We start from the raw sequence: 18,759 nt of genomic DNA on the forward strand, positions 1-18,759 counted from the left end.
ATGACGTGCATAATGTCCATATTGCCATCTATCCATGTTTCAAGTTTCATGAAAAAATATTAAGAACTTATAAAGTTATCACAGGATCCAGAAAAGTGACGGACGGAGACAAAACCATAAGTCCCCTCTGGTGAAACCGGTAGTGGACTAAAAATATCATGACAAATTGTGTGAGTTATGTTTAAATCAAGCCTTGGACGATTCAGATATACAGTTCAAACTAAAATAGGGATTACCTTTGTTGTGTAACATGTGTAACATTTTTGCCCTTGCAAATGGTCCGAGAAGTTGAAGAAAAAAGGTCGAAACGAATGAAATTGTCCACAAATGGAAACAAAACATTCATTTCCAATCAGAATAGGCGTAAATGCCCTGTATTAATTAATATACCTTATTGTTACAAATACAACATTGTCATGTATTATTCCCATAATATATAATATTATTATTCTTGTGGTGGTCATGAACTGACCAATTCGGTGCTCATACATGTACACTTGTAAACACATAATATAGCATCATGTTGTTTTTTCGCTTGGAGGAAAGCTAGGTGGTGGGGCTATTGGAACTGGAAACTTTATGAAAAAATGGGAATTACATATTATTTTTAAGAATGATTCATGCTTTTATTCTACTTCGTAATAAAACATAAATTTAAAAAACTGCTACTAACGATTAATAAGGGTAAGCTCAAATATATAATTTATGAAAATAGCTGATATTGTTCATAAATATACCCGTGATATACGTGTAGTCAATTTGCTCTTAATTCAGTAAAGAAATCATAATAGGGAAATGGGAGCCAAATTTTGCCCCAAATTGGCCATACAAATCACCGTAGTCATATTGGAAAGTATAGACTTAAAAATACCTGGATTTTCACTGTTCAATGAATGTTTCAACAAATGTTTGTTAAATAAATTAAATGTTAAATATGTCCATGTGGAATATGTGGCAATATTCCCCCCCCCCCCCCCCCCCCCCCCCTATTTTTTCTCAAAATGGCCAGGAAAACCGTGAACAACATTATTTTGATCACAAGGTTTCCAGATTAAGGCACTGACATATTTGTTGAGTACATTGTACATTGTTGGTAAATTATAGGTCAAACAACCAAAGAAAAAAAGGAGTACTTGACAAATGAAGGAAGTTTCACCCCAAAAAAATTTTAAGCAATAATGAAGTTCAAAATAAAAAAAGTGTATACAAATGAAAAAAACAACAACAACAAGTGGACAGAAAACAATTAACACAATAAAAACAACAACAAATAAACTGCATCAAGATTATTTTCTTTATTTGAGAAATGTTTATAGAATGTAAAGGGAGGTAACTAAAATGAAAATTCTAAAGTGAATCCAGGGTTACATGCCCGAGTTATTGGATAGTTGTGATGTCATACAGCCAGTCATGGCGGAGTGTATTGAGGAAGACTGTATGTCGCGGGTTCATTGACAGGTCAACAGATAATCTGGTCATTGTGGACTTTTACAGTGGATAATTTGGCAGGTATCTGTCAAATAGTTGTAGCTCATCATTTAACATTAAATACAGCTTTCCATGGTCAATGCTTTTGTGTTTTGTTAAGATAATTACCAGGTTTAAGCCTGCATTACAGACAAACTGTGAATTCTGTGACTGTGTGTAGTTAGTGAACAGCAAATAAGGTCAGAATAGTAGTTGTATCAACTCCATAAGCTTTATATTGGGGTCAGTGACTCTTCTAGTGTAAAGTTATTTTTAAAATGATTTTTGTTTCAGTGTTTAGAAACAAATCAGTAGAACCATAAACACCACTGTTTTCAATTTGCTTTATTGGCTAATATGAATATGCTAATGAGAAACAAAGCCTGTTAATAGGGCTTGTTTTATCTCCAGTATGGGCATGAAACTTAAAGTACACCCAGTACAAATATTTCTTGTATTAATTTGACTGTTATTCAGAGATCTATGCCCATAATTTCCAACAATATAGCTTGCAGTATATTACTACATTTAGACAGGCTTTTCTTTGGAGTGTTTTTATTCCAATATGAACCTATTCAACAACTGTTGTTGTTATCATACACAGCAGGGTGTTGTTAACGGCATTGTCCAAAAGACCAGTAGTATAGTAACTTCTTAGTTAATTATAAGAATTGACCACACAGTCATGTAGCAGTTAGACCAACCTATTGGCATACATTTTAGAATTCCAAAGTGTAGGTTCAGTTGTGTTTGTATTTATAATATCTACGCAATGATTTAAAATTACATAATTAGTTATCTTAAGTGTTATTTGAAATAACTGTCAAAAAAAAAAAAAAAAAAAAAAAATTGCACACATATATTTACATACACTACGTACTGACTCCACACAAAAATACAATACAATTTTTTTTTTTAATACAAAGTTTTTTTTCTTAACATGACAATAAACAAACATTCCCAATTGAATCAATATTTCCAATTAAAACAACAATAAAGCATGATAAAAATCAATTGCTTTATAACTTTACCTTATGAAAGGGATTTAAGGCCCCCCCCAAAAAAGATCCATTTCGGGTCTCCCGACAGTGTCTCCCAAATTGGAAGCGACCCTCAACTTTTTATTGGGGTCGCAAAATTTTTTTTAAAAATAATTAATTAAAAGAAATTTTGTTTGTTTGTTCATTTTCGTCCATATAAGATGTACATGTTATATCAAACAAACAAAGCATATATATACATGTATTTCTTATAATAAGCTTTAGTAGCCTTTCATTCCAGTACCGGAAAGACAATTTTTTTTTTTTTTTAATCCCTACCTACCGCCCTGTTTTTTTTTCCAAGGAGACCCCAAACGGACCTATTTTTTTGGCCTAAGTAAATTTTATTTGCCATTTGATTTATTATTCTTGCATATAAAAGACTGATTCTTGTGTCTGGATTACCAGTCATTTGTTTTCCAAAGTACGTAATTGTCTTATTGAGTATACTTTAAACAATTTTAATGTAGAAGTGCTATGTGTTAAATTTCAATTGACAAGTTGCTTATCCTATTGAATAAAATAAAAGTATTTAGCAGTAATGTTTATTTTATTATTCAATATTTATTTTACATTATAAATGCAATTTTTAACCACATTTCCTGAACATTAAGGACTGCAACAATGTTTGTTTAAAGTACATAAATAATAGGCATTTGTCACGTAGTATTAAGCATTAGGAAGATAAAAGCCAGTCTATTGTCACGTAGTATTAAGCATTAGGAAGATAGACGCCAGTCTATTGTCAAGTAGTATTTAGCATAATGAATATAGAAGCCAGTCTATTGTCACGTAGTATTTAGCATTATGAAGATAGAAGGCAGTCTATTGTCATGTAGTATTTAGCATTACGAAGATAGAAGCCAGTTTAGTGCAAACTCTTGACTATGTACTACTATGTAAGCACAACAAAATGCTTTGGTTATTCTCTGTCATCTCGCCATAAGAATTATAAGCAAATGAGCACAAATGAGTTCGAAAATGGTTACATTTGCTTGAAAAACATGGCTGCCAAGGGGCGGTGCTTTTTTCCTTATATGGCTATATATGGCTATAGTCAAATCTTGTTAACACTCTAGAGGCCACATTTATTGTCCGATCTTCATGAAACTTGGTTAGAAGATTCATCCCAATAATATCTTGGACGATTTAAAAAATGACGTCGGTTGGTTGAAAACATGGCCGCCAGGGAGCGGGGCATTTTTCCTTGTTTGGCTATAGTAAAAACTTGTTAATACTCTAGAAGCCACATTTATTTTTCGATCTTCATGAAACTTGGTCAGAAGATTTGTCCTAATGATATCTTGGATGAGTTCGAAAATGGTTTCGTTTGATTAATAAATATGGCCAACAGGGGGCGGGGCATTTTTCCTAATATGGCTATATATCATGCTTTAGTAAAATCTTGTTAACACTCTAGAGGCCACATTTATTGTCCGATCATCATGAAACTTGGTCAGATGCTTTGTCCCAATGATTTCTTGGATGAGTTTGAAAATGGTTCCGGTTGGTGGAAAAACATGGCCATCAATGGGGGGGGGGGGCATTTTTCCTTATAAAGCCATTGTTAAACCTTGTTAACATTCTAGAAGCCATATTTATTGTACGATCATCATGAAACTTTGTCAGAAGATTTGTCCCAATGATATTATGGACAAGTTTGAAAATGGTTCCAGTTGATTGAAAAACATGGCCACCAGTGGGTGGGGCATTTTTCCTTACTTATGAATCTTCAAGAAACTTTGTCAGTATATTTGTTTAAATGATATCTTGGATGTGTATGAAAATGGTTCTGGTCTGTTGAAAAATGTGGCTGCCAGGGTGTTCACTAGTCATGAAAGTTGGTAAGAACATATTGTTCTAATGACATCTTGAGCTGCTCAGAACAGGTCAGTTCCTTTGAATCTTAGGTGAGCGACTTTGGGCCTTTCAGGCCCTCTTGTTTTTGAAATATGATTATTTATAAAACATGTAATAAACACCTATAATTTTATCTTCACCAAGTTCTTAAACATAGTAATTTACCCTTATTCATCTGTGTACATACAACCTTCACAATAGATTAAATGGTCTTAATTTTGTTAATTTTGAAGAGAAAGACAATATGAGTCGTGTTCTGAGAAAACTGGGCTTAATGCATGTGCGTAAAGTGTCGTCCCAGATTAGCCTGTGCAGTTCGCACAGGCTAATCAGGGACGACACTTTCCGCTGTTATGGTATTTTTAGTTTCAAGGAAGTCCCTCCTTACAGAAAATCAAGTGAAGGGGAAAGTGTCGTCCCTGATTAGCCTGTGCGAATTGCACAGGCTAATCTGGGATGACACTTTACGCACATGCATTAAGCCCAGTTTTCTCAGAACAAGGCTCATGTTATTCAACATGTATATGGGTAATGAGCCACATGTAATCTTACTAGGCAATTTTCACCCTTACTTAATGACATGAAACAATCCATTTTAATCTGCATCTTGAAACCTTCTTAGGCTGCTTGCTTTAGCGCTTTTCTCCTTAAATAAGACTGGATTGTGGATTTATATTTATTCTTGTTAATAATTGTACTTTTACTTAGCTCAGTATAAATAACTGTTGTTTTTAATGCCCCTTCAAAGAAGGCAGCATATAAAAATAGGCTGTCTTTACTTCTGTTTCCACATGTCTGGTTGAAAATTCCTTTGTCAGCCATAATTTTGCCAAATATTGAGGGATTTGAAATAACAAATGTATGACATGTCACGTGTAATAACAGTCTACCACGACGGTCAAGTTCACACTTATAGAGCAAAGGTCATATTTAGCCATCAAAAACTTTGTCTTGACTGTTGACCTCCATGAGATTGAATGTGTCATGCATCACCTTTCTCTCTGCCCCAAAGGTCAAGGTAAACTAAAATTGAGCTCAACCGTTAAACTCAGCTATAAACAGCTTTTTTTTTTTTAAGCAGTTAAACGTATTTCTTTATTTTTGTTTCATAACTTCTATGTAGCTTCAGATGTAACCTTCATATTTGGTATGCATGTGTATATGGACAAGGCCTTTCTATACGCACACAAATTTTGACCCCTATAATGACCTTGACCTTGAACTTAGGGTCCGCGTTTAGGTTTCGAAATCTGCGTTTAGGTTTCGAAAAATGCTCATAACTTCTATCAAAGTGTTTTTTCGGGGGCATATGTCATCCTATGGAGACAGCTCTTGTTTGTTGTTGTTTCACTTTTATGCTTTTAGGCAACTTGTTCTTAATACACATGTATTCATGTTCTGTAATTAGTTCATGTTTATGGACGCAAAGTTGTTGGACTTAGCGCCCCAAAGTAATAATATACGATTTTTGTTTTTACAAAAATAACTTTCTGAGGTCTTACAAAGAATTTAAGGATTTTAACGAAGAAATTTATACATTTAATATAATTTGTTTTATTTTGACATCTCTGTAACAAACAGAGTAAACATATTTTATGAAAAAGTTTAAATCGAAACTTCTGTTTGCCACAAATGTTATCAACCTGACATTGATTCAGTTACAAATATTGAAGAAATTTCAGCCATCTGTGCATTTTCTTTAACAATATAACTGGTATTTAATATACATGCATTAAATGTATGCTTCCTCTGTTGTCTTTTTAAAGCGAGATTATACGATTTGCTTATATGTGTTAAATTGTAATACATTGATAAAATATGTATCAGTAACACAAAAAAGGCAAGAAAAATTATACATTGAAGAAGAATTTAATAAAATGCAGCAAAGAGAAATTAGCGCCCCAAGCCGATTGAGACGAAGATAGATATTTCGTACATATTCTCCTACAATAACCGAAGCATTCGTCTTTTTACTTTGTGTTTGTATGCCGTATAAATAGCTATCGTTGCAGGAATTTAAAATGAACCGTTAACTAAATGAAGATTCACATCGTACATGCATGATTTACATGCTGGCGAATTCGACTGTACAGCCTTTTTCGATTTCAGAATTAAATATTTGGCTTTTTTCGCATTTTTCAACACATGTTCTTCTTAACTTTTATTTTAATTTATATTAAATTTAATAAGTTTTTTACACATTTTATATATTATATATATTGACAAATTCGTATAATCTCGCTTTAACATTAATTGAAGTTGGGTCGGCTAGCTTAGTTGGATGAGATCAGGACAACATACCCCAGATTGCTGATTTAATTATCAACCAAGCTGCATAAATTTAGCTAGGATTGGTCATGAAATTAAGTTCTACAGCCTTGTCTCTTCCACTGATTAAAGTTCCACAGCCTTGTTTCTTCCACTGATTTAAGTTCTACAGCCTTGTCTCTTCCACTGATTTAAGTTCTACAGCCTTGTCTCTTCCACTGATTTAAGTACTACAGCCTTGTCTCTTCCACGGATTTAAGTTCTACAGCCTATTTAAAAATATCAAATGTTAGCATAGCCATAAGTATCATATTTAATGGTTTACCACCTTACCAAGGTCATGTTTGGTTAGGTATTTTAACTGTGGAATGTGATAGAAAAGCAATTTTGGTGAACTCTGGCAAGCGATAACAGTTCATTTGACAATCCACAATATTTCCTACAAAGTTTTGTTATATTCAGTTACAAGATTTTAAATATAAAGAAGTGAAACTCCAGCTGCTGGAGCAGTATTGAATTCTCATTATATACAATTAGTTGGCCCTTTATTTAAGGCAAGTTACCAAATGCCAAAACAGTACAAAACAGCACAAAACAGCACAATACAAAACAACATAAACACATATAAGAATAAAGCTGGGGTCACCGCCTTGGAACGGTCAATGCAAAGCATTGGGGGTTTAAACCGGTTTTAGAGCGCTCAACCTCACACTTGGCCCAGCAATATTCATGATACATTTAAGTGTAAATAAAATTTAACCTCATAGCATTGCAACTCAAATTAAACAATAATAAAAGGGAATTAAAACACATTCAATTTAATTACCATTTAATTACTCAATGGTAGGAAAGAGACCAGAACAACAGAGTTACAACTTTTTGAGGAACGATGAAATGAAACTACCAACAAGTGTCAACTACATTCCTTGTTTTTAGAAAAAGATTTAAGAATATAGCATCATAAAGTTAATATTTCAGATCATCATCGTGCAAATACAGGAAGAAGCAGCAATAATGGGTGTAAAAGATCCATATTACATAGCTTGGTTGTTTATGTGACTGCTAAAAAATAAATCAAACAAGAAACACCTGTCATGAGAAAATATAATAAGAATTGAACGCTATAAACCCAATGACCTATGCATGTAGATTAAAACAGTGCAAGTGTGTCGTATGAAGCAATATAGAAGCGATGACGTCAAAAAAATCAATGTAGCCAGGAACAGTGAAAGAGTATCGTATGGCGTGATTGAGAAGCAAAGACACGATGACGTGAAAAAAATCCAGGGGCAGTATACTGTAAAATAAAAAAAATAAAGGGGCGGTACTGTAAAATTGAATTACCAATAAAACCAGCTTAGGTGATTAAATATTTAAGAATCAAACGTATAAAATGATAATTCCATTAATGATTCCAAATTTTAAGAGAAGAAAGATATAGTGAATCGAAAACCAACAAGGACGTGTATTAAAGACATGTTTGTATAGACCGCTAATAATTCACTTTATTTACTGTTAAGTTCTCTACTTACTGAGAATACATTTTCTCTCTTAAGATCAAGAAGCAATGTTTCAAAATAATTTGAATAAATTTATTTTGGTGTGTATCAAATTTTAAAATTGCCCTTAGAAACAATTTATAATGTTTTTTAGCCTAACTCTGCACTATTCGTTTGACCAAGTTGTATGGCAGATAACTGGAGGACAGTGATATTAAATTCTAAGAATAAGAAAATCCCATATATCCATTAAAGGCTCTATAAAGGTGACAAATCCAATTATTATGCATATCAACTGGTCTGATTTTTACCGGATTTCAGTTACTCTTGCATAAAAACTGCTAATAAAACAGCTTAGGTACAACGTTGTCAAGAATTATGGAAGATAAACCCGTTTCATAATTGGAAGAAATGTTTACATTTTTGCAACTTACGTGATGTGTAGCCTCAGAGCGGTGACATATGCTAAAAATAGCCGAAAAAAAATTCAATTTTAATTCTATTTTAAACAACTTTTAACCAGCAGAAAGTAACTTATTAGATCACTACAAATGTTTTAACCATTTAGAAGAGACCTACTTTGTGGGTGATACCGGAAAACGTTAAAAATCATCGTTATATTTTTGGCGACCTGAGTTACTTTCACTTTCTCTTTTCCGAGTAAACAGCGATGTAAATAAACTGATTGTTTGTAAACACACTTGACTTGGAGGACACTTTATTTTGAGCTCAAAACAAGTTGTTTTGCTTATTTTTTATTGTAATGTCCAATAGCATATATATATTGTTTTTTGATAACCTTTATAAATAAAATATGAAAAAAATATTTAAAAATATTTAATAATTACGGATCTTCACCTTTATAGAGCCTTTAACACACTTCACAACTTGCCACATGACAGATAAATGCCTGGACAATGACATACAATTCTAAGAATCACAACACCCGTATTTCCATTGACACACTTAACATATAAAGTTACAGCTACTACAACAACAATGCTGGCAAAGGGCTATGACTCATTTTTATATGTAGCCATGTGTTTGTTTGATGAACATTATTGGAAACATAGTTAAAGTGATTTAGTTCACCCTTAAACATTGTGCTTGAGGTTTTGTAGAATAATCAAATTTTTTAGCTCATAAGAGCACAATGCTTTGTTGGATTTGTGGCAACAGGTTTCTTATGAAACCTTGTGAACACTACCCTTTTGTTGGAACAGTTGACCCTGTGAACATGACCTGCTTGCTTGTTGGAGCAGTTTTCCTTGTGAAACCTTGTATGCTACCTGCTTGTTGGAACAGTTTTCCTTGTGAAACCTTGTGAACATGACATGCTTGCTTGTTGGAACAGTTTTCCTTGTGAAACCTTGTGAACACTACCTGATTGCTTGTTGGAACAGTTTTCCTTGTGAAACCGTGTGAACATTACATGCTTGCTTGTTGGAACAGTTTTCCTTGTGAAACCTTGTGAATGCTAGCTGCTTGTTGGAACAGTTTTCCTTGTGAAACCTTGTGAACATGCTTAATTGTTGGAACAGTTTTCCTTGTGAAACCTTGTGAATGCTTGTTGGAACAGTTGTCATTGTGAATATCTTGGACTGTTTTTAATATGTGCATAAATAATATTTAAAAATAACCAATCACATACTTTCCAACTGCAAGATTGATGGTTGTCCATATGAAGATTGATGTTGATCCACAGAAGTAACCAATCATGCACATATATTCATTGAATGTAGTAATGTTTATGCACATATATAACCCATCATATGCACTAACTGGTCACATTATCCATTAATTGCAATTGATGTTTGTAGTATAACAGATCAGTGTATTTTTTCTTTCAAATTTGGGTCGGGTAGGGGGACCCATTCCCAATGGAAAAAAGTATATTTTTTCCCCAAATGGAACCTAAAAATTACCAATTGAAGGTTACCAATTTTATTTTTTTTTGCAGTAAATCTAAACGTGTTATCATCTCCAAATCCATCTCCGTAAGTTGAACCTTAGAAAATATATATTGAAATCACCTTCATTATCATTTTAAAAGTATTTGTTAGCATGAAATCAACAACATTAATTTCCCAATTTTAGTCAAAAGCATGCGATATTTCCCAATCCAAAGGGACCTGGCCCCATTCCCTAAATGGTGAAAACCCCCACTGCAGATATAACCATGACATGTTCTCTGATTGCAGGCTTGATGTATGACAGTCAGGGAATGTACAATGAGCTACAGTCGCCCTCGACTATGTCGGAACAGAGCCTGTCACCGTCTCCCCCGCCTCCCCCACGCATGTACAAGCCCTGCGTTGTTTGTGTAGACAAGTCTTCGGGCTACCATTATGGGGTCAGCTCGTGTGAAGGTTGTAAGGTAAGTTATTTTCCGCATACTATTGAAACAGGGCTTTTTATGTGTTGCCCAGTCTATACTGGGGGATAATTTCTTTTGCCCTGTATGTTGGTTTGTTGGTTTGCCTCAAACTTTAACATTGGCCATAACTTTTGCAATATTGATGATAGCAACTTGATATTTGGCATGCATGCGTTTCTCATGGAACTGCACATTTTGAGTGGGGAAAGGTCAAGGTCATCCTTCAAGTTCAAAGGTCAAAAAAACAAATCCAAGGGAAGTTATAAGCTTTAAAGGGAAGTAAGTAATGAACCTGCTAAATGATTTTTTTTTTTAATAAATCAAAGCGGTGCATGAGAGGGCATTGTGTTTCTGATAAACACATCTCTTGTTATATGTTATTTTACATTAACTCCTTCATTTCTACACCGATTACCTTCCAATTGATACTGAACATCTCTAAAGACAATACGGTCAATCTCAAGTATGCATGGCCCCATTACCAATCCTGGGGTGCCCCCTGGGTCAAACATGCGGCGTGGGGATACGCGTCGGCCTCTGCCGTGCCAATTATAGTCCAAGTTGTTTGCATCCGATCTTCACCAAACTTGGTCAAAAGTTGTATCTTGATGACGTCTAGGTCAAGTTCGTCAAGCAGGGTCATGCTGGGTCAAAAACTAGGTCACGGGGGCATTTAGTGCATTTTAAACATTAAGCATGTTGTCCGCTCTCTTATTCAAGTAGTTTTTATCCAATCTTCACCAAACTTGGTCAGAAGTTGCATCTAGATGATATCTAGGTCAAGTTCCAATATGGGTCATGCCGGGTCAAAGACAAGGTCACGGGGTCACTGTGTTTAAAACATCACCATGTTGTCTGCTCTCTAATTCAAGTAGTTTTCATCCAATCTTCACCAAAATTGGTCAGAAGTTGTATCTTGATGATGTCTAGGTCATGTTTGAATATGGGTCATGCCGGGTCAAAAAGTAGGTCACGGGGTCACTTAGTGCGTTTTTATTTTGGGTCTGAAGTGTGCATCGAATAGTCTATTGCCCTCGTGTTGAGGTAATTTATCCAGTTTTACAGTTAGGATAATAATATAAACAGCGCATTAGTGTTTTTCCACTTTGTTGATTTTCCAAAAATCTTCATATTGTTGATGTTTGTGACATTATTACCGTAATTACTCTATGTTTTCGGATACTTAAAAAAAAATGTTTTCGTGTCAGAAAACTTAGATACGAAAAATATTCACACAATACTAGTGTCCAAAACTAAGAGTCGAAAATTGAAGTGTCCGAAAATAGCGTCAATTGTATCAGCGACTACCGGTAATAGCATGCACTTGTAAAATACAATGACGTATAGTATAAATTACAGTTATCTATGTTCGCACTGCATTTTAAATAATTTTAAATGCTTAATTTATTTGACAGAAAGTTACTTCAAGGTTGTACTTTGACCAATGAGTTCAAAGATGTGCATGTGATGTACTGATACTCGATAGTATGAACCTGTAATTAACGCAATAAAAAAGCAAACAATGAATTCTTTGTTTGTTCATTTCCAATAGTTGTTGTCTAACACCGTCCATTGATCGTAAAACTGGCAATAGGGTGCATAACACTTTGAAGCGTTTAGTATTTGTCACAGTTATTTTACTGAGAAGGGGTAGTACCATTGCCGTAGATAATTGAACTGTTAATTGGCACTACCCCTGGTAATTGTCATAAAGCTTATGCTATCAGGCGAAACCATTGTTTAAACCGGTTTACAAGGTTATTAACCCAATAACGAAAATGTAATGGTCTGTTGCCCTCAGGCATGCACTTGCCATGTTTAATGATGTTAATCTGGTTGTAAAACCCTATGATCAAAGTGTCATTAGATATCGAAAATAGGATCGAAATTTGGTAAAATATACTGTCCGAAAACTAAGATACATTAATTATGGACAAAAACTCGTTTGTCCGGAAATTAAGAGTCACGAACAATAATTATTTTTGCTGAAAAAAGGGGTGTCCGAAAACGTAGATGGATTTTCGTTTTTCTTTATATTCAAAATAAAGAAATATAGTTAACATGATCATTACGTACTAACATTTTCCACAGTGATAATGAGATAAATAACTAGCTATGACCATGCATTTATACAGGGATTTTTCCGGCGCAGTGTTGATTTTGCACAGTGATATTGAGATATTTTACTTACTATGACCATGCATGTTTACAGGGATTTTTCCGGCGCAGTGTTCAGCGCAATATGCAGTATACCTGTCACAAGGAAAAGAACTGCATCATCAACAAGGTGACTCGGAACAGATGCCAGTACTGTCGCTTACAGAAATGTTTTGTCATGGGAATGTCCAAGGAAGGTGATTATTGTATTCATTTTATGACATTTGTGATAACTTTTGGTTATACCAGTACATAAACGTACAGAAATGTTTTTCAGTCGGGTTGTGGACGGAAGGTTAATTTTCCGCTTTAAAAAAATCATATTTAAGCAATGACCAGCTGCATTAACTTAGTATGGTATTGCTGTTGGTCTTTGGTTCAGTTGTTAACTTGGGTGTGCTGTTGGTCTTGGGTTCATTTGTAACCCTGGGTGTTCTGTTGGCCTTTGGTTCCAGATAGTTAATTAGGATGTTCTTTTGTCATTGGGTTCATAAATTGTCCAATAGCAGTATCAGTTTATAGGTTTTTGCACTTATGCAAATGGAATAAACAAGTTCATGACTCTAAAAGACATCATAAAATTTTTGCGGGGTCCTTTATTTTTCTAAAGGGGTGGTTTCGGGGAGTTAGTTAGAGAATATATGGTAGGCCCTGAAAAAGCATAATCATAAATGTATCATCACTGTAAGGGAAATAAATGGCAAAAATAATCAGGCGCAGTTCAATTCTCGTAAATATCTAAAATAGTATGATGCAAGTCATATGTGACTCTGCTTGAAGAAATGCATTCATTTGCTTTTGGCTTGTATATAAGCAGGTTCACTGTGTGTGTTTTCTCCCCCAGAAATACTTGCATTTAAATTCTTTAAATTGTATCAACGCTGGCATGGGCTATACATGTCACTTTCTTTGATAGCCATCATTTGACTACATTTTATTAAGTTTGACATTTAGATTAAAAAAACACTAAATTAAGAAGCAAATGAACTTAAACTAACCAATATATCATAGTAATTCTAAACATTTTTTCCAGTAAGCTATAACTGTTTATGGTTCAAGTACCTATAATACATGTAAGTTAACAGATATTACAGTATTAACTTCGCTTAAAATTAGTGCAAGAGTTGTACAGACATAAACATGTTTGCTTTGTTTGTGTTCTCTTTCATTGCTCAATGTATGCTTGTATTTTGTGTATTACACACGAAGCTTTCTTGCTTACATTATGAATGATTTGCTTTTTTTTATCTCACAGCGATTGAACACCAGACTGCTTCTAAGAAGCTACATAATGATTCTAAATTGTGAATAATTGCATCATTACTTAGTATTCTTTGACATTTGTTAGGTAGGTTTTCCATATGCAAACGTTTCTTTTTTTGCCTAGAATTAGATATTTCCAACAACTAAAGTTTCTTAATCTTTTGCAATAGCTTGGTGGTTATTAGTCCCCTACCGGTGAAACCGGAGGTGACTTTTGGTTTGCGCTCTGTTAGTCAGTCAGTAAGTCAGTCAGTCAGTCAGTCAGTCAGTCAGTCAGTCAGTCAGTCAGTCAGTCGGTTACACTTTTCTGGATCCTGCGATAACTTGAAAAGTTCTTCATATTTTTTCATGAAAATTGAAACATGGACGAATGGCAATATGGAGATTATGCATGTCATTTCATTTTGTTCCTACGTCAATAGTTCTGGTTGCTATGGCAACAAATAGACTAGAAATATTGCTGAAAATGGTGGATCCTGAGATAACTTAAAAAGTTCTATATATTTTCTCATGAAACTTGAAACATGGACAGATGGCAATATGGAGATTATGCATGTCATTTCATTTTGTTCCTATATCAAGAATTCTGGTTGCTATGGCAACAAATAGACTAGAAATATTGCTGAAAATGTTGGAGTTTCACCAGTAGGGGACTTTAATTGATTTTCAATTATAAGTCTTATTAGATCTGGTCTGGTTTGTGACAAACCCTTTAGGTCTTAAAATCAGCAGTAAAGGCATCTTGCTTTTAGATTTTATAAAACTAATCGGTGGGCATCACATACAGTTCATATTACTTGTTCATTTAAATAAATACAAATCTACAGTTTACTAGCTCAATGTTAGGGGAATTCTTAGAAGCAGTAAGATGTTCATCAGTTTGACATGGAGAGAATAAGAATATATTCACAGTATTTTTCTGCTTTTAATGCACTTGCTTTTTACTGTATATGTATTCATTTATATGTTTTGTTAATGCTTGTTGCATTGGAATCCATGGAACGATAGGTTTTGAGCAAGTTTTAACTCCTTAAATTTATGTTTAAATCGGAAATATCAATACAGAAATTGTTCTTGAAGTATTCAGATATGAACAACTTTATTGAAAATTATTTCATTCCAATAATTCATGTTTAATGCTAATTGTCCCCTACCTGATTCACCCGAGGGGACTTATGGTTTGCGCTCCGTCTGTCAGTCCGTCCGTCACACTTTTCTGGATCCTGTGACAACTTTCAAAGTTCTTAATATTGTTTCATGAAACTTGAAACATGGATAGATGGCAATATGGACATTATGCACGTCATTTCATTTTGTTCCTACTTCAAAAATTCTGGTTGCTATGGCAACAAATAGACTAGAAATACTGCTGAAAATGGTGGTTTTCTGGATCTTGCAATAACTTTAAAAGTTCTTAATATTTTTTCATGAAACTTGAAACATGGATAGATGGTAATATGGACATTATGCATTAATTTCATTTCGATCCTACGTTAAAAATTGTGGTTGCTATGGCAAAAAAATAAAAAAATAATAAAAATAATCTGAAAATGGAATTTCTGACAATGGTGGAGCCGGTAGGAGACAATATTGCTTGACAATAGCCTTGTTGAATATAGCCTTAGAGCAAAATGCTTACTTTAAGATTAATGAATGATATTTTACAATTGGAATAATGTGTTTATTAAGTGTTATATCAATAAGACCAAGAAACCGTGCGTGACTACAGCTGGCAGAGTAACTCCTGACCAGTTGCTGGTCCCCAGCTGTGCTGACAGCATATTGCATAAGAGCCATTTTCGCATGAATGGTGTAAAATAATTGTAAGGAGTTAATAATCCTGGATTTCAATACAAGAAGTATTGACCATTTTTGCTTATTGCAAGCTTCAAAATTCCTTTTTGCAGTTTTTGGTATTGTGAAATATTATTTAGCAAAGATGTGCATCAAAAGTTACACAGTCTTGTTACCCGAACAATGTTTACAAGGAAAGGCGTAGACAAATCTCAATGTTTGTGGACAACTTAATGCGAATTACTTCTTATTTTCAGCAATTCTTCAAAAAGGTTAGTTGTTCATGTTTTGTTCGTAAATATCTGCCAGTTAATAGTTGCAATAGACACAATCTTATCGTGATACCAGTACCGACATGCAACCAAAAAAGATTGAGGAAAGGATGGAATATTTAAGAAATGATAATCTTTCATGAAACAAATAGAAATATCGTTTTTAAAGATAAAAATATAAAAATATTTTTTTATGTCACTTATTTAAGCAAGATCAGAGCTGTTTGTTGAAGGCTTGGATACCAATAAATACATGTATATGAGCATTGGTCTGGGAAAATGGGGCTAAATGCACATGTTTAAGGTGTTGTCCTAGATAAGCTTGTGCTGTCTGCACAGGCTAATCAGGGATGAACTTTCCACCAGGGGACTGGTGTTATGTTTAAAAAAGTCTAAAAAAAAAGTCCATTTAACCCTTTCAATGCTGGAACCGAATTTTGCAAACAGTTTGGATCCAGATGAGACGCCACATAACGTGGCGTCTCATCAGGATCCAAACTGTTTGCTATTCTGATAGTATTCTTTGAAAAAAATATAGAAAAATGCTAATTTTAGAGATTCAGCAGACGGCATTTTAGCAAACGACGAATTTCCCAGCATTCAAAGGGTTAAAGCAGAATGTGTTGTGCCTGTGTAGACTGCACAGGCTTATCTTGGACGACACTTTACGCACATGCATTAGACCCTGTTGTCCCAGATTGTGGCCTATATTGGTGAAAGAAGGGTGATGGGGCATGTATTAGCAGAAGTACTGCTTTGTGATCATCTTAGCATCCTCCCCAGCGTATCTGCATATTAGTATGGTGTAACCCCAAACTCTCCTAACCTCTGCGCATGCTCACCCTTTTGTTTTAGTTGTCCAACGGATATTAGATTCTATAGGTGTTTAAATATCAAAAAGCACCATATGCACAGATGTTTCTGTATATATAAATTAGGTTTTAAGTTATGTATTTTAAGTTTTCTTTTGAGAAATGTCTTATATAATTTATGTGAGTATTTGTTCGTGCAAACTTTATGCAGCATTAATTCTTGTAAAGATGCTTGGGTGGTTCGATAAGCGACTTTTGGTAAATTAAAAGATTATTATTAGACCATAGCATTAAATCACAATCACAAACGTGTCTTAAGTTTTCAGGCCAATGAAAGTTATGTCAACTACTGCAACAGATTTTTTGAGAAACCATATCATGTCATTGCAAAACAAATTTTGAAGTTATGATATTTTACTTTTATATTCTTGATATTTTAGATATAAATTATTTACTGGCATATTTAAAGCATAACCATTTCTGTGCCTTTAATATGTATATATGGATATTTACATGTTTAAAGATTGACCATATATTACAATGATCGATACAGTTATTCTGGGGTGGCAAATCATTTATTATTTTCTTTTATTTGAGAAAAAAGGTCAAACTTTAAGTTTCATTTTTAAATTTTGTTTCAATACTGTACTAACTTTTGATGCATATTTAGTTTATTTAGTATATGCTCTTTGTTATTTGTACCTTTAGGCTAGTTATGTTGTGTTTATTATCCTCTGCCAATGACAGAAGGTTATAGTTTTCGTGTTGTCCCTCTGTCAGTCCATCTGTCTGTCTGTCACAGACTTTTTAGCTCAACGTGCTCATGGTGAGCTTTTGTGATCACCTTTTGTCCGTCGTCCGTTGTCCGTCGTGCGTTGTGCGACGTCATCATTTGCCTTGTTCAGTCTCTAGAGGCCACATTTATTGTCCAATCTTCCTGAAATTTGGTCAGAAGATTGGTTTCAATGATATCTTGGATGAGTTTGACAATGGTTATGTTTGCTTGAAAAACATGGCTGCCAAGGGGCGGGGCATTTTTCCTTATATGGCTATTTATGGCTATAGTAAAATCTTGTTAACACTCTAGAGGCCACATTTATTGTCTGATCTTCATGAAACTTGGTCAGAAGATTCATCGCAATAATATCTTGGACGAGTTCGAAAATGATGCCGGTTGGTTGAAAAACATGGCCGCCAGGGGGCGGGGCATTTTTCCTTATATGGCTATAGTAAAACCTTGTTAACACTCTAGAGGCCACATTTATTTTCCAATCTTCACGAAACTTGCTCAGAAGATTTCTCCCACTGATATCTTTGATGAGTTCAAAAATGGTAACCTTTGCTTGAAAAACATGGCTGCCAAGGGGTGGGGCATTTTTCATTATGGCTATATGTTGCTATAGAAAAATCTTGTAAACACTCTAGAGGCCACATTTATTGTCCAATTTTAATGACACTTGGTCAGAAGATTCATCCCAATAATATCTTGGACGAGTTGGAAAATGATGCCAGTTGGTTGAAAAACATGGCCGCCAGGGGGCGGGGCATTTTACCTTATCTTGTTAACACTCTAGAGGCCACATTTATAGTCAGATTTTCATGAAACTCGGTCAGAAGATTCATCCCAATAATATCTTGGATGAGTTCAAAAATGATGCCGGTTGGTTGAAAAACATGGCCACCAGGGGTGGGGCATTTTCCTTATATGGCTATATATGGCTATAGTAAAAACTTGTTAACACTCTAGAGGTCACATTTATTTTCCGATCATCATGAAACTACGTCAGAAGATTTATCCCAATGATATCTTGGATGAGTTTGAAAATGGTTTTGGTTTCTTTAAAAACATGGCCATCAGGGGTGGGGCATTTTTAGGCGTAAGCTGTATTAAGCCAGCTTTTCACCTTAGCCTGACCTTTGTTAGCGTCCAATAGAATTCAAATAAAACTT

At 34.5% G+C, this 18,759-nt stretch overlaps 1 protein-coding gene across 2 annotated transcripts in view; it reads left to right on the forward strand.

Moving 5' to 3' along the window:
* The window catches only part of LOC127846972 (retinoic acid receptor gamma-like), a 54,618-nt gene that overhangs the window by 13,855 nt on the left and 22,004 nt on the right, over window positions 1-18,759 (forward strand). The window contains exons 1-3 of one of the 2 annotated variants that reach the window (XM_052378447.1): window positions 1,396-1,509; window positions 10,336-10,511; window positions 12,724-12,865. In XM_052378447.1, the coding sequence (XP_052234407.1) occupies window positions 10,341-10,511; window positions 12,724-12,865 (313 nt within the window). In that variant the 5' untranslated portion in view covers window positions 1,396-1,509; window positions 10,336-10,340. Of the gene's footprint in view, window positions 1-1,395; window positions 1,510-10,335; window positions 10,512-12,723; window positions 12,866-18,759 lie in introns of those variants that run through there. The other variant, XM_052378446.1, reaches the window with a different exon arrangement.

This window comes from Dreissena polymorpha, chromosome 10 (genome assembly GCF_020536995.1).
Source record: "Dreissena polymorpha isolate Duluth1 chromosome 10, UMN_Dpol_1.0, whole genome shotgun sequence".
Taxonomy (NCBI): Eukaryota; Metazoa; Mollusca; class Bivalvia; order Myida; family Dreissenidae; genus Dreissena; species Dreissena polymorpha.